At 37.4% G+C, this 20686-nt stretch overlaps 14 protein-coding genes across 14 annotated transcripts; 6 read left to right on the top strand and 8 right to left on the bottom strand.

Moving 5' to 3' along the window:
• Window positions 1-32: 32 nt before the first annotated feature.
• C9374_006727 (uncharacterized protein) lies at window positions 33-2833 on the top strand (the record flags this gene model as incomplete). Its single annotated transcript, XM_044696619.1, has 5 exons — window positions 33-279; window positions 333-432; window positions 516-1193; window positions 1240-2088; window positions 2149-2833. The coding sequence occupies 5 exons, from the start codon at window positions 33-35 to the stop codon at window positions 2831-2833; spliced, it is 2559 nt and encodes an 852-aa protein (XP_044546872.1).
• A 165-nt stretch (window positions 2834-2998) lies between these two features.
• Window positions 2999-3397, bottom strand: C9374_006726 (uncharacterized protein; the record flags this gene model as incomplete). The annotated part of the gene is made up of 1 exon (XM_044696618.1): window positions 2999-3397. The coding sequence occupies one exon, from the start codon at window positions 3395-3397 to the stop codon at window positions 2999-3001; it is 399 nt and encodes a 132-aa protein (XP_044546871.1).
• A 156-nt stretch (window positions 3398-3553) lies between these two features.
• C9374_006725 (uncharacterized protein) lies at window positions 3554-4325 on the bottom strand (the record flags this gene model as incomplete). The annotated part of the gene is made up of 2 exons (XM_044696617.1): window positions 3554-4075; window positions 4143-4325. The coding sequence occupies 2 exons, from the start codon at window positions 4323-4325 to the stop codon at window positions 3554-3556; spliced, it is 705 nt and encodes a 234-aa protein (XP_044546870.1).
• Window positions 4326-4413: 88 nt separating this feature from the next.
• C9374_006724 (uncharacterized protein) lies at window positions 4414-5064 on the bottom strand (the record flags this gene model as incomplete). Its single annotated transcript, XM_044696616.1, has 1 exon — window positions 4414-5064. The coding sequence occupies one exon, from the start codon at window positions 5062-5064 to the stop codon at window positions 4414-4416; it is 651 nt and encodes a 216-aa protein (XP_044546869.1).
• A 334-nt stretch (window positions 5065-5398) lies between these two features.
• Window positions 5399-7081, bottom strand: C9374_006723 (uncharacterized protein; the record flags this gene model as incomplete). The annotated part of the gene is made up of 1 exon (XM_044696615.1): window positions 5399-7081. The coding sequence occupies one exon, from the start codon at window positions 7079-7081 to the stop codon at window positions 5399-5401; it is 1683 nt and encodes a 560-aa protein (XP_044546868.1).
• Window positions 7082-7303: 222 nt separating this feature from the next.
• C9374_006722 (uncharacterized protein) lies at window positions 7304-9255 on the top strand (the record flags this gene model as incomplete). Its single annotated transcript, XM_044696614.1, has 2 exons — window positions 7304-8081; window positions 8126-9255. 2 exons carry the CDS (start codon window positions 7304-7306, stop codon window positions 9253-9255), a joined length of 1908 nt encoding a protein of 635 aa, XP_044546867.1.
• A 136-nt stretch (window positions 9256-9391) lies between these two features.
• Window positions 9392-10126, bottom strand: C9374_006721 (uncharacterized protein; the record flags this gene model as incomplete). Its single annotated transcript, XM_044696613.1, has 1 exon — window positions 9392-10126. One exon carries the CDS (start codon window positions 10124-10126, stop codon window positions 9392-9394), a length of 735 nt encoding a protein of 244 aa, XP_044546866.1.
• Window positions 10127-10561: 435 nt separating this feature from the next.
• Window positions 10562-12127, bottom strand: C9374_006720 (uncharacterized protein; the record flags this gene model as incomplete). The annotated part of the gene is made up of 1 exon (XM_044696612.1): window positions 10562-12127. The coding sequence occupies one exon, from the start codon at window positions 12125-12127 to the stop codon at window positions 10562-10564; it is 1566 nt and encodes a 521-aa protein (XP_044546865.1).
• A 267-nt stretch (window positions 12128-12394) lies between these two features.
• C9374_006719 (uncharacterized protein) lies at window positions 12395-13381 on the top strand (the record flags this gene model as incomplete). The annotated part of the gene is made up of 1 exon (XM_044696610.1): window positions 12395-13381. The coding sequence occupies one exon, from the start codon at window positions 12395-12397 to the stop codon at window positions 13379-13381; it is 987 nt and encodes a 328-aa protein (XP_044546864.1).
• Window positions 13382-13724: 343 nt separating this feature from the next.
• C9374_006718 (uncharacterized protein) lies at window positions 13725-15200 on the top strand (the record flags this gene model as incomplete). Its single annotated transcript, XM_044696609.1, has 1 exon — window positions 13725-15200. The coding sequence occupies one exon, from the start codon at window positions 13725-13727 to the stop codon at window positions 15198-15200; it is 1476 nt and encodes a 491-aa protein (XP_044546863.1).
• Window positions 15201-15349: 149 nt separating this feature from the next.
• C9374_006717 (uncharacterized protein) lies at window positions 15350-16483 on the bottom strand (the record flags this gene model as incomplete). The annotated part of the gene is made up of 1 exon (XM_044696608.1): window positions 15350-16483. The coding sequence occupies one exon, from the start codon at window positions 16481-16483 to the stop codon at window positions 15350-15352; it is 1134 nt and encodes a 377-aa protein (XP_044546862.1).
• A 349-nt stretch (window positions 16484-16832) lies between these two features.
• On the top strand, window positions 16833-17890 carry C9374_006716 (uncharacterized protein; the record flags this gene model as incomplete). Its single annotated transcript, XM_044696607.1, has 2 exons — window positions 16833-17000; window positions 17120-17890. The coding sequence occupies 2 exons, from the start codon at window positions 16833-16835 to the stop codon at window positions 17888-17890; spliced, it is 939 nt and encodes a 312-aa protein (XP_044546861.1).
• Window positions 17891-18025: 135 nt separating this feature from the next.
• Window positions 18026-18760, bottom strand: C9374_006715 (uncharacterized protein; the record flags this gene model as incomplete). Its single annotated transcript, XM_044696606.1, has 1 exon — window positions 18026-18760. The coding sequence occupies one exon, from the start codon at window positions 18758-18760 to the stop codon at window positions 18026-18028; it is 735 nt and encodes a 244-aa protein (XP_044546860.1).
• A 466-nt stretch (window positions 18761-19226) lies between these two features.
• On the top strand, window positions 19227-20677 carry C9374_006714 (uncharacterized protein; the record flags this gene model as incomplete). Its single annotated transcript, XM_044696605.1, has 4 exons — window positions 19227-19381; window positions 19457-19586; window positions 19638-20500; window positions 20557-20677. 4 exons carry the CDS (start codon window positions 19227-19229, stop codon window positions 20675-20677), a joined length of 1269 nt encoding a protein of 422 aa, XP_044546859.1.
• Between the last annotated feature and the right edge of the window lie 9 nt (window positions 20678-20686).

The raw sequence follows: 20686 nt of genomic DNA, 5'->3' as shown, positions 1-20686 counted from the left end.
CTTGAGCATCAATTTTAAAAGTGAAGAAAAAAATGCTGCCTCCTCTCGAACGCTTTCTCATTCTCTCCGATGAGGCTGAATTCGAGAATTATCGTCTCAAGAATGAAAATCATCACGATGCTAGTGAAGAAATACTCCACTTGACATCATGTATTTTGAACGGAAACTTCTTTCCAATTCACGGTGAATCGTACCAAAAAGTCTTCTCTTCAATATTTGCATCTCTGTCAAGCCTCGACGGTACTCAAAATTATGCAACAATTAAATCATTATTAGATGGTATGTATTTACTTTTTCGAAATGATTTCTAAACATTAAACACTCATTTACAGAATGCTATCAGAATTTAGAGAAATCCATATCGGAATTTGTTGAACAGACTCCACAAAATTCAATACTCCTTTTACTCTATGGTATTCTTTATTTACATACGTTTGTGCAGCATAACTTTGTGGACCTACATTTAATTTTGACAAGACCTTGTCATCCCTTCCGATGATTACATCCTCTGGTAGTAGTGAATATTTACAAGTTGAATCAACACATAATATTGCAAAGTATATTCAAAAGTATGCCATTTCAAAACTTTCAATTAATGGAGAGACCGCTTTTGCCATGACAACAATTCCACACTATTTACTTGTTGCAAAATGTTTTTTGGATAACAACCTGATTAACAACTTGGAAAGCTATGAGTGGTGGAGAGTTAGAGTAAATATCATTCACCAAAAGTTGATGACCTTTTCGACCGAAACTTTGTTAAATGCAGTTACTAGAAGCTTTGAAATTTTGGATTCAAAATTCCCAACTGAGAATTTCAATGTAGAAGATGATGAATTGATTGCAAGATATTATGTTGAGAAGGGATTAGTAGATTATCACTTTAATAGACAAAAATTTGCTCAACATAGTTTTGAAAAAGCTAAACTTGTTACTGGCCTCTATCTTAATGTGACAGGAAAACTTGGTGTGAAAACCAAATATCAATCTTTTAAAACCTCACACCTTGTGTTAGAAGCAAAAAGTAGAACAGTTGACAACAAGACAGAAGAATCAAGACTTCCTGAGGTTGTGCAACACTATGAAGATACTCATTTACTTGAAAAACCGTCCATCGACTTGGCTGAAAATGAGCAAGATTTATCAAAATCTGTTTTGCGAGTCATCGATCAAGTGATCATTCTTGCCAAGTGGTAAGTTTTAAAATGAAGATGATTTATTTCTCTCACCATGTCATAGCATGGACCTAAAGAACACGAACCCAGAGCATGGTCTTACCAAAGAAGAAATGATGCCATATATTCTCAGAGTCATTGAGCACCCACAAAATTGGCTTGTTCAATCCACAGCATTATGGCTACGAGCCAGGCTGGAGAGTGACAAAATTAATCACCTAGTTCGAAGTATTGAACAGTTTGAAAAGCTTGTCTCTCACTTGAAAGATACTGAACCATCTGTTTCCTCACGTATCAAATATTTCTATTGTCTTGGGTATCCGCCAATATTTGACTTGCAGAGAGAATTGGCATTTATTTACTCGAAATCAGGTCTCCTTGAAAGTTCTCTAGTGATTTTCAGAAAATATGGAATGTTTGAGGAAATTATGAAAACTCTCATTTCTCTTGATCAAGAAAATAGAGCAAAGAAAGTGGTTATTGAAAAGTTATTGGAAGAGCCAGATAATCCTCTCTTATGGTGTATGCTTGGAGATTTGAAACGTTCTGAAAATCTTCGTCAAGAATATCATGTCGAAGGTGAAGAACAAATTCTCTCTCAATACCCAACTTGTGTGGACATGTATTTGAAGGCATGGGAAGTTTCAGAAAAGAGATTTGCAAGAGCCAAACGTGCCCTAGGATATTATTACACTGAAAAACAGGAACATGAAAAAGCCATTCCTGAATTTGAGGAATCTCTTGCGCTTTCTGCTTTGCACACAAATGCTTGGTTTATTTACGGATTTTGCTGTATGAGATGTGAAAAGTGGGATAAAGCACAAACTGCTTTTTCCAGAGTGACACAACAAAATCCAGAGGATGCTGAATCATGGAGTAATTTAGCCAATGTTCGTTTACATCAAGGACAAAAGTAAGTTGTTTTGAGTGTCTTGTTGATTTGGTGTTGTAATGTATATATACATTTATACAGAAAGAGTGCATTCATAGCGTTGAAAGAAGCAGCTCGATTGGCATACGACAGCTGGAAAATATGGCAAAATTTCCTCTATGTTTCTATTGAGGCCAATGAATTTGATTACGCCATTACAGCAGTTAAAAGATTGGTAGACATCAAAGAAGACAAAAAACTTGACACGGATGTTTTCTTCTTATTTTTGAGGGTGTTAAAGATTTTATTGGAAAAGTCGCCCGTACCTCATGGAGAACATCTGAAAGAAGAATTGTTGAAGATGTTCGAAAAGATTACTGATAAAATTTCGTTAGATCCTCATGTTTGGAAATCTTATGCTGGATACTATGAAATTTTAGCAGATTCCATCAAAGATGAATTGAGCGAAGAAAAAATCAAATATTTGGAGCAAGCTGTAGATAAGCGACAAAGGCTATGCAGAAGTTTGCAAATGTCAGGATGGGAAAGAGAAAAATCTAAGTTTGAATTGGTTGCCTTCTCGGTTTCTGAGCTTGTAAAATTGCAAATTCGTGTGGCCAAATGGTTCAAGGAACACAATCAAGAAGATAAGGAAGTTCAATATCTTTCCATGGCTGAGGACATTCTTAAATCAGTCACCAAACGATCTCAGGAAATATTCAAGAATTCGGAAGAGTTTACTGAATTATCTCAACTGCTAGATCAAGTGCGAGAGGCGTTGAAATAAAGAACCAACAACAATTGTGAAACATTAAATTGTATGAATCCTGATAACCGACAAAAAAGTCGATGGTGCAAAGAAGGATCATCTGCAATTTGTTCATCAAAGGATCGTAGGATTACAATGTAATTGTCGAATAATAATTATATGAATAAATGTTCGTAAATTGTTTTAATCTCTTCCGTATCTTCCGAGCAAGTAATCCTTTGCTTCATTAATTTTAGATGAAATATAAGCACTTCCTCCGTTGTCAGGGTGATTCAACAACATCAATTTTCTGTGTCGTTTCTTCACATCTTCTTCCGTTACATGTTTTACAGTCTTACCGAAACCTAGAATATCCAATGCTTCCTTCTTTGACATTTCAGGGTTAAACGATCCCTCTGCAAAGTTTCTTCCATAAATTGGTTTGGAGAGGAAATCAGTATTGAGAGTGAAGCCGGTTTTATTCATCGATGCGGCGTTAAGTGATGCTGTAGCTCGGGTACGAGCAAGTGCTCGGAGAGATGCTCTTGCAAAAATAAGACCTGTTCCAATTGAAACTCCTGCAACAACCCACGAAAGTACCATTTGTATGATGAATTTGTATTATTGTGTGATGATATTCCGTTGAAGACAATTTTTTTTTGTTTTTTTTTCACCATTTTGATTGAAAGACAGCAACCACTGCAAAATGCACGGTTGGATTAGTACTGTACAGGATGTCTTAACTCTTTGGACATGCTTTCAATAATATATTTTGATTGTCCTGCCAGAGTTTCTTTTTCTACAAGTAAAACAGTAGGTGGTGCATTTGTTGGCACAATACGCACAAAACACGTGTCCACATTCTAAGGCTGTATCTTTCTTCCTTTCGAAACAAATGCAACATAGAGTGTGATCTTCATCTAAACTTTCATTGGAGGGCGTTATTGATGAGCTCTGAGAGTGTAAATTACGAGAGTTGTTGATTTCGATTGTAGCATCCTGTGGTTGTGTTGAAAGTGATGAAGAATTTACTTCTCTTGGAGTCCAATAGGTTCTGAGGATTTTGAGGCAACCCACTGCAATACAGATTGAAATGCAGAGAACAATGAGAAAAATGAATAATAAAACAAGTTGTAACGACAAGTTGCTGAAAGATGATGAAGCATGACTTCCGTTCTTTGACGTGCTTGCAACTTCAGTCAACCAATTCTTTACAATGTTATTATATTCATCTTCAAAATGATAGTAACGTGCTACATCAAAACTATTTTGTCTGAGAAACTACTCCGATCGGTTATTTATGAAAATAACATTGATATCCAAGTAAGCTTTTGATCAATGTACGTACCGTGTATTGGACGTATTCCGTAAAATCTGCTCCTTCTCTTAAAAGCTTTGCCACTTCCCTTGAATTTCGTTGCTCAATGGCTTGGTGGAGTTGTATCGTTAATCCTCGTTTTGGTTGATTGGAAGCTTCAACTAAGTTTGTAAATAGCAAGAGTGCGATCATAAAGAAAAGCAAGCGACACATTTTTTATTTGATTTGAATGGATACGAACGAGCCAATTTACAAAGGCCATAATTACCAGGTCAAATATTTATAGACCATCAGTCATCAATTAATGACTTGCCAACTTTAAAGCGTGAACCCAAGAATCTCTCTTTGTAATCTTTTCCCACCATGCCTTTACATGAGGACGATCATTGATCAAGTGTCCCAAATTGACTTGAGGATGGAACAAGTAATTACCGTAAGGCAAGTGATAAATATCAGCCAAGGTGAATTGATTTCCACCAATGTATTCTTGCTTGGACAAGATCTTTTCATAGACATCTAAGGTTGTAGTGAGCTTTTGAGTGAGTAACTTGACACGAGCTTCATCAGGTGCTCCAGCACCAAACAATGCCTTAAATACCAATTCAAAGGCAAGTCCACTAGCATTGGCATCAAAGTACGAAGTCTCAACAGAAGTACCTTGTTCAAAGAGACCCAAAGCCTTCAAATCAGTAGGGATCAATTGGGTTCCTTGATTCTTGAACTTTTGTTCCAAATATCTACAAATGGCACGAGATTCATAGATTAAAAAGCCGTCATCATCGAGGACTGGAATGACTCCGAAAGGTTGCTTCTCGAGGAATGCAGCTTGTTTGTGTTCACCTTTGGAAAGATCGACTGGAACCAATTCAAATTCAACATTCTTTTCTTTGAGAGTGGTCACGACACGTTGAACACAAGTGGAAAAGTAAAGACCATAGAGCTTGAGAACCATTTAAATCAGTAACAACAGCACAGTTCTTTTGCAAAGATTTGAGCTGAGCCATGAAATGCGCAAGAAAGAACGCACGCAGGGGTCGGTCTTGAGTTTGGACCATTCATCTAGCAAGAGGGCTACCAGCAAGAGGAGAAACGTGTGCCTGTAAATGGTGTGAAGGAGAGTCCTCAGGACTGTACAAAAGTACGCACGAACCAACCCGTTCCAGTGTACCTATGAAAAGAACACAATATTCGCTCACTAAATCCAAGCGTGCCAGCCATTCGACATGACCTACTTCCGTCCTGCAATTGTTACCTGGATGTCCAAAATAATAGACAATAGTCATTAATCATTGAGCCCGCATAGATTCAAGTTTCTTTTCGAGTGTATCCTTCATCTTATTTTCAAGCTGGTGGATGATATCTTTCAGCGAGGGATAATATGACTGTAATAGTACTGACCCACTCGAGTTGCTGATGATACTAATGAAATTTCCAATCAATAAGGAGAATTTAAGAGACTTTGAAAAGAGTTTGACCATTTCTTCAAGTTGTCGTAGAATCAATTCTAAAGCATGTGGTTCCAACTTTGAAGCAACATTTTTGGTTTCTAAAATTCTGTTGAGAATGTTAATAGTAACTTCTTCATTCCATACCATTCGTTTGTTTTCAGTGTATTCAAGTATTTGTTTTAGTAAATAAATCTTGCCTTCTGTTTGAAGAATTTTATCCATAATTCTAGTAATAATTTCAACTTGGTCTACAGATAATTGGGTCGATCTGTCTTCGCTTTGTAATGTGGATAGTCCTATAATAATTCTATCAATAACAATGTTTGTAAAGTCAGGATTTCCACAAACGTGTTGCAAGCATGAAAACAAATGCCTTGACGCCTTTTGTTTCATTGACAGTACTCTCGGCTGTAAAAACTTTTGTACAAATATGTCACACTGAATATTATGGCTCAGATATTTGGAAGAAGTGACCAATCCAGTCTTGGAAATTAGATTTTGAGTGATATGTAATAGATTCGAGTCGTTCAACTTTTCAACGTTAAGGTCCTTGAAAATCTGGCTTAATTGCTCGATAGACTCTGCTGAATTGATTATAGAAATCAACAAGTCCATTGTAATACTTTTTGGGTTGGTTGCTCGTTCTAGTATCTTTTTGAATTTTGTAATTTCTTTTTTTTGATCAGTACTCAAATCTTTTGGAGTGTCATTGGATAGCAAGTTGGCATTATTCAAGGATTTGGCTTCAGTATTGATTGATTTCAGTTTTTTTTGACTATTTTCTTTGGTGATGCTCTCAATGTCGTCCTCCTTGTTTTCTTCAATTGGTACAAATTCATCTAGACCTCGTTTCTTATTAACTATGTTGCTAGAAATATTATTTGATAAATCTTGCTGTGTTATTGTCCTTCGTCTAGATACCGTCTTGGTTTGGTATAGATCCGTTACGCATTCTCTCAAAGAATTAGTAGCTGCAATAGACAATTTCGAATGATTTGGTAGAACTGCAACGCTCTTGTCAAATATTTCTAACAACGATCTATCGTTCAATTTACGGCACAATTCTCTGAATAGTTGTTTTAGAATAACAAGATTATCATGTGAATTTTGATCACGCTTGCTGTAACTAATAAATTCATTCACTAGTTCCAAAATATGTTTCTTCTTGAATTTGTGATGCAACTTAATGATGGTGTAAATTAATATTTCTTGATATTTAAAATTAAGAGTAAATATAAATGGTACAGTAAAACATTGTTTAAAATTAACCATATCATCTACCACTTTCTTGCACAACATGGAAATAAATGCGTCGTATACTGATGATTGGTTCTCTTGAAAATTTAGATATTCAATTAACAGGTTTCCATAATCATCATCAAGATGTTTGGAACTGTTCCTGCTATCGTCTTCATCTTCATCATCGGAAATAACTACGACCACATTTTCTTTTCGTTTGGCAGCTTCTCGCCGTAGTTGATGATCCCGATCAATTAACTCTTTCAGAACATCCCAAAACATTTTTTCAAAGTTTTGCAAGACAATTCTCCTCTGCTCGAAAATTTGCCATCATCAAACGGTTGCGTGAAAGAAAAAATAGCACCCACCGTTTTCAATCTTCTTTTGGATTCTAATTCTAGTGCGAGAATAGGAATAGGATCACAAGAAGAACAACAATCCGTCGTTATCGTATTCTTTAATTTTGGTTGAAATTATCATAGAAGAAAATACCTCATCCGAACAATGAAACAAGACGCATCAGAAGAAATTACTATTGAATTTAATCCCCTAGACAGAAGTACACAAGGCCGAGATTCTCTCCCGGTTTCACCTTCTAGTGAGCAGGATACTACACCCATGATCACTAGAAAGCGAGAAAGCATTGATGATGAAAGTAATACCTCCGTTCGTTTCGATCCTGCAGTCATGAATCATCATTCTTCATCGGGAAGGGTCGATTGGATGAACCGACTTAAAATTTGGCTTGCCACGTTGAACGAGCCTACCACACGTCCAAAGTGGTATTCATTCATTTCTCCACAAGGAAAAGATTATTTGCAAGCAATTGCAAAGGCAAAGCAAGAACAAAGAGCCCTTGAAGCTGCATCACCCTCTTCTACACCAACACCAAATTTAGTTGCGGCATTGTATAAGTTTGATGTACAGAATAATTCAGTGGCTGAGAATTATATTTTGTCTCCATTTTGGAATTATTTAACCGCAAATGTTTTTCCAGAATGGCTTGCTCCTAATACTATCACATTAACTGGTTTTATTTGCATGGCATTGGCGTTTGCTCTGGCATTACTTAATTTTTATTCTTTCATTGCAAACCCAGAAACAAATACCTATACATTTCTCTATAATTTGGGTTTGGTAGTAATTTCTATACTAATTTTCCTTTATAACACTTTTGATGGATGTGACGGAAAACAAGCTAGAAGAACAGGAAGTAGTTCTCCTCTGGGAGAAGTTTTTGACCATGGAGTCGATGCGCTTACCATGTCAATTTTGTGTTTGTGTAAGTTGACTTTGAGAATTTCATTGACCTTAATACTTTGTTAGCCTTTTTAATTGCACTAGGAGAGACCCCTTATAAGTCATCTGCTTTATTATCAGAAACAACAACATTCTTTAGTGATGTTGGTCGTGTGACCCTGCATCTCATAATGATGTTTGCATTTTATGGAGCTCACTGGGAGCATTACCATACAGGTAGATTTTACATGGGTTTCGTATCTGCTAGTGATGGCCAATTTGCAGTCATTGGCGTGCATTTGGCTTCGTGTATTTACAACATGATTCAAACTGGGTCAAACGTTGTTGGTTTTGGTCAACAAACCATTTTGGGAATGAGTCTAGCATTTTGGATCATTTTAATTACAACTGTGGGTACTTTAGCATCACCAGCTTTTGCTGTTTTCCACGTGTTAAAACATTACAGACAACGCTCTAAAAATATGGAAAGTGATCTTTCAAACTCATACAATAATTCACAAGAAGAGGCCTTCCCAAATGAGCCAAACATGGATTTGGAATCTGGTGCTTCTGCCATTTCAACACAACAATTCAAAAAGTACAGCATGCTCAAAATGTCCCAAGAGTTAGCAAATGCTGTGCTTGATTTGCTAGTAGTATTCATCTTTTTTGCCTTGTACTTCTCAATGACCTTAATCTCTAGAATTATTCCTTCAGATGTTGCAGGAGCAAAGTCATTCTATCAAACCAATTGGATTTCTATTTATGTTGTTGGAGCTCTTACCTTTGGTATTTATCTTACTACCATGAACATTGCACGTGTAACCAATCAACCATACCCAAGGTTCACCAAACAATATGTAATCATGCTCCTACCAATGATCATGTTTGTGGTGAATGGATTGACCATGATATTTTCATCAACAGGCCCTCTCATTCCTGCCAAGGGATTACTTATTTTCAATTTAGTGTGGGCTTCATGCTTTTATCTATTCTTTGCTGTGTCTGTAGTTTGGGAATTTTGCAAAGGACTCAATATTTATGCATTTAGACTTTCATCCCCAACACTCGCCAATTCATTTACGAGCAATTTCCAAAGAAATGGATCAGCAAGCCATTCAGCTTCTCAAGAGAGCGATGACGAAGAAGATGATTTGGAAGCTCAAACGAACAAGCGCACATCTCCTAGAGCTACCCAACGTGTGGAGCAATTTTAAGTGGTAGTACCTTTTTACCAATAACTTATTTTGTAAATCTTTTGATATTATTATACATGATTAGTAATATGGAATGAATCATATTGAACTTTTTAACAACTTTTTACTTGTTGTTACATGGTAGCCGTCTCCCTATTTACCATGCGAGCTGCTTTCCATCGTACTGGATGAATTGTCCATTTTGAGTTTCAGGATCAAACTGTTCAATGACCTTGATCATTCCAGAAACTCCAACGGCAACAGGAAGATCAGCTCCAGAGCCCCCCATTTCAGTCTGTAGCCATCCAGGATGAAAGGAAATGGTATAAACGTCTTTCCATGCCGTACTTTGTAGTCTACTGACCATGTTCAATGCTGCCTTAGAGACAACATAACTCGTAAAATTTGCCTGATACGGTTGTACCAATTCGATAGAACCCAAAATGCTTGAGAGATTGGCAATTAGAGCTCCCTTCTCCAATAATTGATGGTTGTAAATCTTTTGTGAAACCAATACTGGTCCAATAGTGTTGGTTTCAAATGTCTTTAACATTTCTTGGCGAGTGGTTTCGTTCATTGAGTCAGACCAATTCATGATACCTGCGTTGTTAAAGAGTAAGGTAAACTTGATACCCTTATTGCTCATGAGAGATACAAAACGAGTGATTGAGTCGTCAGCAGTGATGTCCAATGTCTCAATCATCAAGCGATCGGCGAATTGTTGCTTCAACTCATTCAATTCTGCTGCTTTGGATGGATTTCTACAAGTGGCACAGACCGTGTGACAAGAAGTCTTTTGAAGCAACTGTTTAACAAATTCAAGACCAATGCCACGAGAAGCACCAGTAACAAGGATCGACTGAAGAAGGTAGGAGGTTGAAGGTAAAGACATGTTGCGAATTTTTTGATTTGAGATTGTACTTGCTACGAGATGTCGCTTGGTTAAATAGGTGTCGTTCGTTTGGCGCAGGTTTGTTCAGTGACTTTATAAATTGTGCGCTAATCCACCATAATAGCTCATACTTTGCAACGTTCGCAGAGCATATTCGACACATTTATTCTTTCTCATTGAAGTTTGTGCGTATGTGCATGAATAACACAAAACATGAGCAATTAAGACTTACATATATAGAGCCCAGGGATGACAACAGACTCTTGTTGAAAAAAAGAATGACGTTATCGTACGGTGAGATGGTCGAGCGGTCTAAGACGACACGTTAAGGTATGATTAATACCGTGTTCCGCAAGGGCGTGGGTTCAAATCCCACTCTCATCAAAATTTTTTCTCAAACTCAACTCTGCTGGAATCTCACTTTGTTTTACTCGTTCAGTGTACAATTAAAATCGAAAGGATGACGATACTTGTCAAGATAATGGCCTGGTAGCTTGACACCATTCCACTCTTCTCACCTGAATTGGCTTTGTCACTTTTGTCTTTGGGCGGTATTTTTGATAATGACCTTCCTGGATGATTTCCTCCACTTGGAGATGGAACAGGTTTTACACTTGGAGAACCGAGTGGAGGAGGGCTTGACTGATGTGGGATCATTTCAACAAGAGTCATGGTATCTGTAATTTGAAAATTGGCTGAAATTAAATTGCTGTGTTTTTTGGATAAAACCACTGTAGCATTGGTCATGCTTCCTGAGGCTGTATCGAAGGTGTAGAGACGCATAAGTGACACATTAAACATGCTTAACTGTGTGAAATTTAAATTCACAGTGAGCGATGTCGTATTAAAGAACATTCCCTTATCATAACCAAAAGTTTCTTGCCAAATAGCCAAATAATAATTTCCATTACTCTTCTGGAATAGCGTGTGTTGAATTTTCGAGTTGGTAGTCGAGTTTGGATTCATTTCAATGGTTAATTCTTTCAGCGTAAATTTAGGTTGTCTTGGTTTCTCTTCCAACACCGAAATCATATTTTTCAAAGCGTAATACACAGGTTTTGGTGTTGGGGGCTCACTGTTCGAGGTCGAGTTATAATAAAGTAAACCAAAATATTCACGATCATCACACATTTCATAGAGATAGGTTCTTTCCACTCCTCTCATCCATTGAAGCATCAATGAACGTAACGTATATTTGGCTTGAATACTTTCTGGTACCCAATAAATAACAGGTCCCAATCGAGTCTGCCATCCAGTTTCAGTGGTAACGACAGGTTTTTTCTTCTTGACTTGAGTGCTTGATGTTAAATTGTGAAAGTAATCCACTGTACCTGTAAATCCATACTGTGTTTGAGGTCCCCATCCTTTAGTTGGTGGATAGGATCCATAATAGTTGTGCATGTTTGCAAAATCAACATAGGCACTCAAATCTCCAACAGCTTCAAATGCTGCCAGTGAAGTGAGAGAGGGAGCCAACACTGGAAAACTTGTGTTATGATTGTCCCACATGAATTTTGTCCATTCAATGGTAACATTCACCCAGTTGGGATCACCTCTCAAATCATATTCATTAATTCCTTCATAACGTTCGAAAATGAAAGGAACTTTGAGAGGATACGAACGAATCAGTTCAGCAGGTCGATTGGGATTATCCGTCAAGAAAATACCCTTAATTCCATTCATACCCAAATAATTATGACGATCGTAATACCATTGAGGACCATCACGAAGAGAATCTCTAATTTTGCGAATACCAGACTCGAGAAGATATTTGGAAAAGTCATTAAAATAATCATAGTAGCAAGAGTTGGGATAGGAGAGATGTGTGTTGACACCAATGGATTCGACAAAGTCATCGGCTCGTGTGGGTTGAAGTGTGGCTGCCAGAGTCCACGACCCATGAAATTGTGGCACGCTAGTGGTCAGTAGCAATACGGTCCAAAACATGCATGTTATGAACAGCACCTTGGCATGGTGGATGGGCCACTTGTCGTTTGACATTATCGTTTTTTTTGTGTGTCCAAAGAATGATTGGGAACGAGACATGGGAACAGTTCTTAGATCTTTCGCGCTTTTGCAAATCCGGAATAAAGGTAAGGAGATCCGAGTGAACGTGTGAACCCACAAGTTGAGAAAATACAAGAACCGAATTTAAGAAATCAAACTTACCAATGAACAAATTCACTGAAGCAAATTTGGTGCAAATACAGTTTGGTTTCATGTTTTTAAATGTATCCCTGAGTGGATGAATAATTCAAACGAAAGAAAATGCGAGCCGCCGTCTTACACCAATTAGGATCAACACCAGTCTATACTGAAAATTGGCCCGAGCCTCCTTCTTCATCCGAAAACGATGATCAAGAACTTGTTCAGATGAAAGCTTCTGCAGTCAAGAATTTAGATAAATATCGTGCTAGTGGAAAGCATTATGCAAGTTATACGGAATTGCCAGTAGTAGTTGGGATGGATGGAGTTGGAAAATTGCAAGACGGAACGAGAGTGTACGGAATGATCACTACAGGTACACTTGCTGAACGGGTTTATATTCCAAAGAACAAATTAATTGCTTTGCCTGATGAAATTGATGATGTAACTGCAGCTGCTCTTCCTAATGCCATTATGGGAGCTTATTTAGCATTATTTGATCGAGGCTTGATGAAGAAGGGAGATGTTGTCTTGATTAACGGCGCAACAGGAGTGACTGGTAGAATCTGTGTACAATTAGCTAAATATTATGGAGCATCAAAAGTCATTGCAACAGGAAGAAACCAAAATTCGTTAAACAAATTACAGAATGATTATGGAGCAGATCAAACAATTTCTTTATTGGAGCATGATGAGCATGTGTTGATTGAAACCTTTCGTGCCGTTCATGAACTCACTCCAATTGATGTGGTAATTGATTATTTGTGGGGCCATCCCATGGAGCTAATTCTACGATCTCTGAAAGGCTCAGGCATGCATTCTTTCAGTCACAAAGTTCGAGTAGTGACAGTAGGCTCGATGGCAGGAGAAATAGTTCATCTTCCTTCAAGCATTTTACGAAGCTCAGCAATAGAGATTTGTGGGTCAGGTTTTGGAAGTTTCTCCAATGAATCAATGAAAGAATTTCATGAGAAAGTGTTACCAGAAATGTTTAAGCTCGCTGGACAAGGAATTATTAAGATAGACACTGAAGTAGCATATCTTAAAGACATAGAAAGTGTGTGGAATAAGGAACTAGATTCTGGTAAAAGACTAGTCATTAAAATTTAAACTGTGGCTCAAACGAACGATCGTTTACCAAGTTGAGTTACAAAATAAAGTGTAAACAAAGAGTGTAACACCAAGGAGTCCCTACATATCCTAAAAGCAAGCACCCAAAAACTGATCAGCGCTACTCAATCTATTTTTGAAACAAAAAAAATAGATGCAAACAACCAATACCATCTTGACATCTTCCGAACCATTATCCTCCACATTGTCTTGTTGTAGTTAATTATTTTGATCAATACCATCAAAACATTACCATTCATTAATAATAATAGAACCACAATATTTAAAATCAACACCTAAATACCAGTCATCAGCAAATATCAACAAAATCATAATAGTCAGCATGGATCATCAACAACCATACTCATCCGACGGAGAATACTCCTCTAGTAGCAACAACAACTCTTCCAATAATAATACAACTCCAACAAAATCGAAAGCGGGAGAATTTGGCAGACCTCTCATTCCCTTTTTCATTGATGGAACCAACAACAATGGAACTACACCAACAGGTGGATACTCCGTAAACGAAGATTTATTTCTAACAGACGAACAGGCACAACAACAACAACGCGTTTTTGTTCCAAAAGGAGAGAAATCAATTCGAGTGCGAGAATTTAAAGATGGCTACTTTGAATACAAAGATCTTTCTTTGGACACGGTCAAAGACAAATTAACATTTGATGCTAGGAATTCGTCATCATCATCCTCCATTAACAACAATAATAATTCCTCTTCTTCTTCTCAGCAACCAAATTTCTTTGCTCAACACGTTACATCACCTCCACAGTCAGACAAATCAGCAGCATCAGATAATGGCCTTGGAAAAAAGTCAAGAACCTCCACGAAGGATCATTTTGCTAATTACGAAAGAATGGTTGTTCCCTATCAGCACTATAACACCACAACAAAATCGAACGACAACAGCAGTGGAGACGAAAATATGGCACCTGAAAAATCCAATAACCGTGACAATAAGCCTTCATCTCATCTAAATGGTGAAAATATTGGAGAAGACGATGAAAACCAAAGAGATAAAAAGAAAAAGAAGAAGGTCATGGTTCCTGTCAATGTTCAAAAACAGAGCATTTCAAATAGTAGTAATAGCAATAGTGGAAATTCAGGATCGAGCACTGCTCTGAGATCTGTATTGAAGAAAAGCCCCTCATCAGCACGTGCCTCATCTTCAAACGATACCAATATCAGTACGAACAAGTCATCTGTGTCAACATCTTCAAATGCCTTTCCTCAATCCTCATCTACGGTCAGTAAGGCATCACCAAGTACCAAAATCATTTCCAATGTAAATTCTTCCACAAACGTAGATTGCACCAAATCAACCTCAGGCGCTACTTATACTTTACTTACTCCATCCTATTTTAACACCTCAGAACGAAAAAGAGTTTCAATTTATTCTCCATCAGAGGGACTTTTGAAGCCTACTTGGTTTCCTTCTTGGCGTTATTTTGACATGGCATATTTGGAGAGCACTGTTCTTAAAGATTTGGAAGAAAAGAAATTGCAAACACCTCCCCATACTTCTTTGAAACCTTTGAAACACAACACACCCAATGCCCCAATGCCATCAAGCCCTCCGTTCCACCACAGTATGCCCCAACTTGGTACATCTGCATCTTCTACATCCTTAACTGAAGAGGAATTACTTTCGAGTTTAATCAACGACGGATCTGTTATCAAACTTGATCCTATGGACAATTCAGCAAAGAAAGGATCAGCTTCAGACAAGAAGTTTGCTGGTGGTTCTTGGTCCAACTCGCCACATCCAAGCAAGCTTCCAAAACCTCTTTTCAATCATTGAAAACCATCAAGCACAAGGCCTGAGATTTATTATTACTTGAATTTGATATGTAGCTAATAGAATAAAATTATGAGGTTCAACTGTAACTCCAAACCCTTTCACAAAAAATTAAGGTAATTTGATTGTTGATTTGCTTATGTTGTTACACTTTATTTTTCTTCATTCCAATACTTCATTTCCATGCCTTGTGGTGCTTCTCCTTTAACCTTCTTTGATCCCACTTCCTTCCAATTGGTGGATAAAACAGTACCTCCACTCTCTTGGAAGCTCTTCATCATGGCTCTTCTGGTTTCTTCGTCTCCCTGAGAATATATTTGTTGGAAAAGTTTTTGTAAAGCAGCATCACCTTCAGGCTTTTCCTCTTCCTCTTCTTTTTTACCAATTTTATCCAGAGTGTCAAAATCTGTTTTCTTTGAAGTTGGATATTTCTTTGGATCTACTTGTGACACAAAGACGCTGGACGACTGGAATTGAGGGTCGAATTTGTTTGCGTTTTCAACTGGCTCCAATGATGGCCAATCAATAGATGCATGTGTTTTCTTCAATTTAATTTCTACCTTGGATGGTAAATGAATCATAGATGATTCTGAAGGAATAACATCATCAAAAAGTGAAAATGTTCTCTCCCATTTTGTTAAATCTTCTTCATTTAGAGTAGATGGTACTCCTTCTTGAGGAGGTAAGTTAAAAGAGAGAATCAATTTGCTTGGTTGAATTTCGATATGTCTATTTTCTTTGCTGACAGGCTGTAATCCCAATACGCTTACAACTGCATACTCTCCCATTTGGAAAAAATTCCATTTAATCTTATTCTTGTGAGGAGTCACTGCAAGAGTGTTGGATGGAGAGGAAGCAGATGATGTTGTACCAGTAGCTGTTGTTGTTGATGATACTGTATTTGAGGTCTTTGCACTTTCCACTTCGGCTTTGGCTTTTCGGAGCCATGTTTTGACCTTTGAATCCTCAGGTTTGAGGGAGGTGGCCTTTTCAAAAGCTTCTAAAGCTTTATCGAATTGCTCCATCTCAAAGCAGGCCATACCCTTCCTCAAGAATCCGTTAAATGAAGTATTGGAAGACAAAGCAATGGCTTTTTCGGCATCTGCAACTGAAGCTTTGTGTCTTCCGAGCTGATAATTACAAGCAGATCTCTTTTCAAAATATTCGACTTTTTCTTCCATATCAATAGCTGCTGAATACTTGGCTAGGGCCGCTTCATATTCCTCGTCCACAAATAAATCGTTACCCTGTTGATAGAGTTCGGAAGCAGTCTCAAAAGAAGGCATCTTTGTGATGAAATGATCGTTTGTATGATTTTTTTTTTGAATTCCGAGACTGTTGGTTCTTCCGAGTTCTTTTTCATTCTATCTTCTATCATTTTGTTCTTTTATGAGATGGTTTCATCACTACTACTGTTCCGTCATCATACATACAGGTCGCCATTTTTTGCTTCTTGCAACTAATTCAATTTTTGAAAGTCATCATCATGTGTTAACAATAGAAATCAGTATGATGAAATCCAGTTGCATAAAATCATCTAATAATAATATAATGTGCAGAGCGAAATTGAATTTAACTTGCAATTAATAAAACACTGCGAGTTTTTATGTAATATTGAATTAAAAAATTTAAAAAATGAGTACTGTGGTTGACGAAAAGGCTCTCGGCCTTGATTTGAAAAAGCCAAAGAAGAAGACAACCTCTTCTTCCTCAGACAAACCTGAAAAGAAGACAAAGAAAACATCAACCTCCGAAGAAAAGACCGAATCATCTGAAGAGTTACAACTTATTTTGAAGGATGCGGTAAGTGTTGTATCAATTATCACAACAAATCGTAAAAACTTATCCTGTTGTTGTTGTACTATTAATACTTTTGAAACTCGTCGACATGTACGGATATGATTTGTTGATAATATGTACAGGCTCAACTCTTCAAACAAGCATTGGAAAAGGTCAAAGAGGAAATGCCTCTTCCTTCCATCGATGTTAACGTTGAAGAGGACGAAAATATTAACGAAATTGTAGATTTGTTAAAGACCAAGAAGAGTGCAGAGGTTATTCAAATCATGAATAAGAAACAACAATCACAAAGCACTGGTGGCTCTTACTGGAGCGAGGATAGAGAGGAATCTGCCGAACTCCAAGGTTCAGACAGAGATTTGGCCTCTCTCCTTGCCAAGGATGATGATCATGGTCCACAAGCTTGGAACAAGTCAGATCGTAATTACAAGTATCCAGAACTTTTGGAACGTATCTTTGATACATTGAAGAAGAACAATCCTGAATTGGGAGGAGGAAAGAGAAAGCCTATCAAAGTTAAGACTCCTCAAGTCGCCAGAGATGGTCCTAAGAAGACAGTTTTGATTAACTTTACCGAAATTTGTGCAAACTTACACCGTGCAGAACAACACGTTTTGGATTACTTATTTGCAGAATTAGGTACAACCGGTAACCTTGACGGTAGTAATAGATTGGTTATTCGTGGTGCCTTCAAGAGCAAGGATATTGAGAATTTATTGAGAAAGTACATTACTGAATATGTCGTTTGTAAGATTTGCAATAGTTTGGACACTAGGCTCAACCGTGATCCAACTACCCGTCTCTACTCCATTCACTGTGCAAACTGCTTGGCCTCAAGAACTGTCAGTGCAGTCAAACAAGGTTTCGTTGCCAACTTGAGACGTAAGAAATAAAAATTCCTCTTGGACCTTGACTTTTGAAAATTTGGTATTATTCCAAAAACAAAAATTCCAACTAGTTGAACGAGGTATGATTTTGTTATCTTGTGTGTTGTTTATTGAAGTTAGACATTTACAGTTGGGACGTGTTTAGTCTGTTTCCATCTTATTTCCCTTTGCATCGAGCTTTTGATTGGCAGCACCAGATGATTCTTGTTGCTGAGGGTTTTCCTCATTCGGGTTCGAGAGCAAAATTGAGGAAGAAAACAAAACCTTATCATGTGATGGCACTTCGGACTGCTGCGTTGGTTGTTCCATGTGAACCGTTGCAGGTTGTCCACCCATTGCATTGGCAGCAAGAGCTGACGAAACCGTTCGAGTTGTAGTTGGAGGTCCTGCATTCTTTACGCTCGATGAAGATGGTCCACTCTTCTTCTCAAATTTATCAACATCAATTAAAGCACTCACATCATCAAAAGGACAACATTTCATATAAGACATGGAAAAGGTCTTTTTCTTTTTCTTGGAACCAAAAGTATAAGATTCTAGCGATGAAATATTGTATGACTTTTCCATTGCAATCTTTTGATGTGTTGTGTCATGAGTGGAAGAGGGAACATGATGAGTAACATTGACTGATTTTTCATTACTAGTATTGAGGGTATCGCTTGGTTCGGATGAGGACTTGCCTCCTCCTACAGCACTGCTCAAATATTCTTCATGTACGCACTTTTGAGCAACGGATTTGGGATTACTCTTTCGTCGATGCTCGTGGTGATGAAGTTGAGGACTTGTGTCCATGAAACTTGTAAAGAAGGATCTATTCTTCTTCTCAGTTTTAGTGGACGGAGTCACTGTTGATGTGGAAAGGTTGAAAAAGCCCATGTTGATGGTGTGTCGAATGTGTAGAGATGGTTTTTTGGAGATGGAGAGTTAGGTTAAACAAAACTTAAAAATTTTTTCTTGTTGGTAAATTCCAGTTGAATGAAAGGATGGGTTTTAAAAGGATTCAACATGGTGGATGAACACTTGAGTGTCGTGCGTGTTGTTGTAAAGATGACGACAACACTACAAATGGATTAGTAACGAAAAGGAAATTTGATAAATATGGAAATAGAGGAAAACATAATTAGGACTTTTATGGAGTAGAATTGTTTGCTGGATATGAGACGCTTTTTTGATTTTTTATAATCTTTTACGTACTCAGGATAACTTCTTGTTCTCATCGAGATCATTTATGTTTAAAATTTCAAATTATCATTACTTTCAATATCGAATTGGCATGGTTATTCCTAGAATTCGAAGATCAAGTGAATGAGAGGTCTAAACTCTTGACAACGTTTTACAAAAAATGAAGAAACTCTCTCGCCATGCACAACTTCGGCCCAAGAGGTTATGCTTTTCATCATCCAGCTATACCATCCACGGAACAAAATCATGTTATTTTGAAAAGAATTATTTATATTCGAGTACTCGGAATGTTCATCAAAGGGCTCAACCCAAATTGTAGGTGTTTTTAACTCTGGTAAATTATTCTGAAACAGATGGATCATCACTGCTTGCTCGATTAATATCAAAAAGAAAAGTATTTGATCGAGAGCAAGTAAAAAAACATAAAGAATATTCTTTTAAATGTAGCTCGGATGGAGAGTTGGGTCAATATGATTATGTGAAAAATGTCATTGCAGATGGAATTGTGGATAGAATGAGCGTATGTTTTCTAGAAATTCTTTGTAAAAAATCATTTTGAAAGTATTATTAGTATTTCTCAAAAACATTACCGAAAGTATGCGAAATTGGTTGTGGAAAGGGATTTATCATTAATAGAATTTTACACAAGACTATTCTTGACTTTTTACATCCTGAGGAGCGTGAGAGCGCAATAGCTCAAGCTAAAAAACAAAAGACCCAAGGGTCCTCAGGGTTTAGTGGAGTAGACCTTGACCTTCCTGTTATGCATTTTCAAAATATTGAACATTATATATTATGTGATCAATCCCAAGTACTTTTGGACAATATTAAAATACCTTCTCATGATGAATTGAGTTTAATCAAAGGAAATACTATTAAGAAGATTGAAAAACTACATTTTGATGAGGACGGAGCCACTCTACCGTTCGACGATAACTCATTGGATTGTGTAATTTCAGGATTTTATTTACATTGGGTCAATGATTTGCCAGGCCTACTAAAAGAAATTGAGAGAGTTCTAAAACCAGATGGTGTATTCATTGGTGCAATGCTTGGAGGAAATACATTATCTGAATTGAGAACTTGCTTTGTGCTGTCTGAGCAAGAAAGAGAAGGAGGTGTCTCACCACATGTGTCTCCTTTGAGCTCTATTGAGGATGTTGGAAATATTGTGACAAGATCAGGTTTGAATTTGCCAACTGTGGACGCAGAAACTATTAAGGTATACTATCCTGATCCATTCACACTTATGCATCATTTACAGGGAATGGGAGAAAACAATGCCTTGATCAAAAGACGAACAATATTATCTAGAGAAACAATTATTGGAGCTGCAGCTATTTATGACCACATGTTCAGAGAAGAAAAGGGTGTACCAGCCACGTTTGAAGTCATTCACATGATTGGATGGAAAAAAGATGAAAGTCAACCAAAGTAAGTTTTAAATATATCGTTTCACTAACCAAGTTTTGAACATGCCAATTCAATAGACCTGCAAGACGAGGTTCAGGAACAATATCCATGAAAGACCTGGCAAAGGAAATGGGCACTCAATTACATGTAGAAAAAGACGATGGTGCGAATGGAAACTCGTCTTGTAAGAGAGAGTAATAATATAAA

The sequence above is a fragment of the Naegleria lovaniensis genome, assembly GCF_003324165.1.
Source record: "Naegleria lovaniensis strain ATCC 30569 chromosome Unknown tig028, whole genome shotgun sequence".
Taxonomy (NCBI): domain Eukaryota; phylum Heterolobosea; class Eutetramitea; order Acrasida; family Naegleriidae; genus Naegleria; species Naegleria lovaniensis.
The sequence above is the reverse complement of the archived record's forward strand: the minus strand, read 5'-3'. Positions and strand labels throughout refer to the sequence as shown.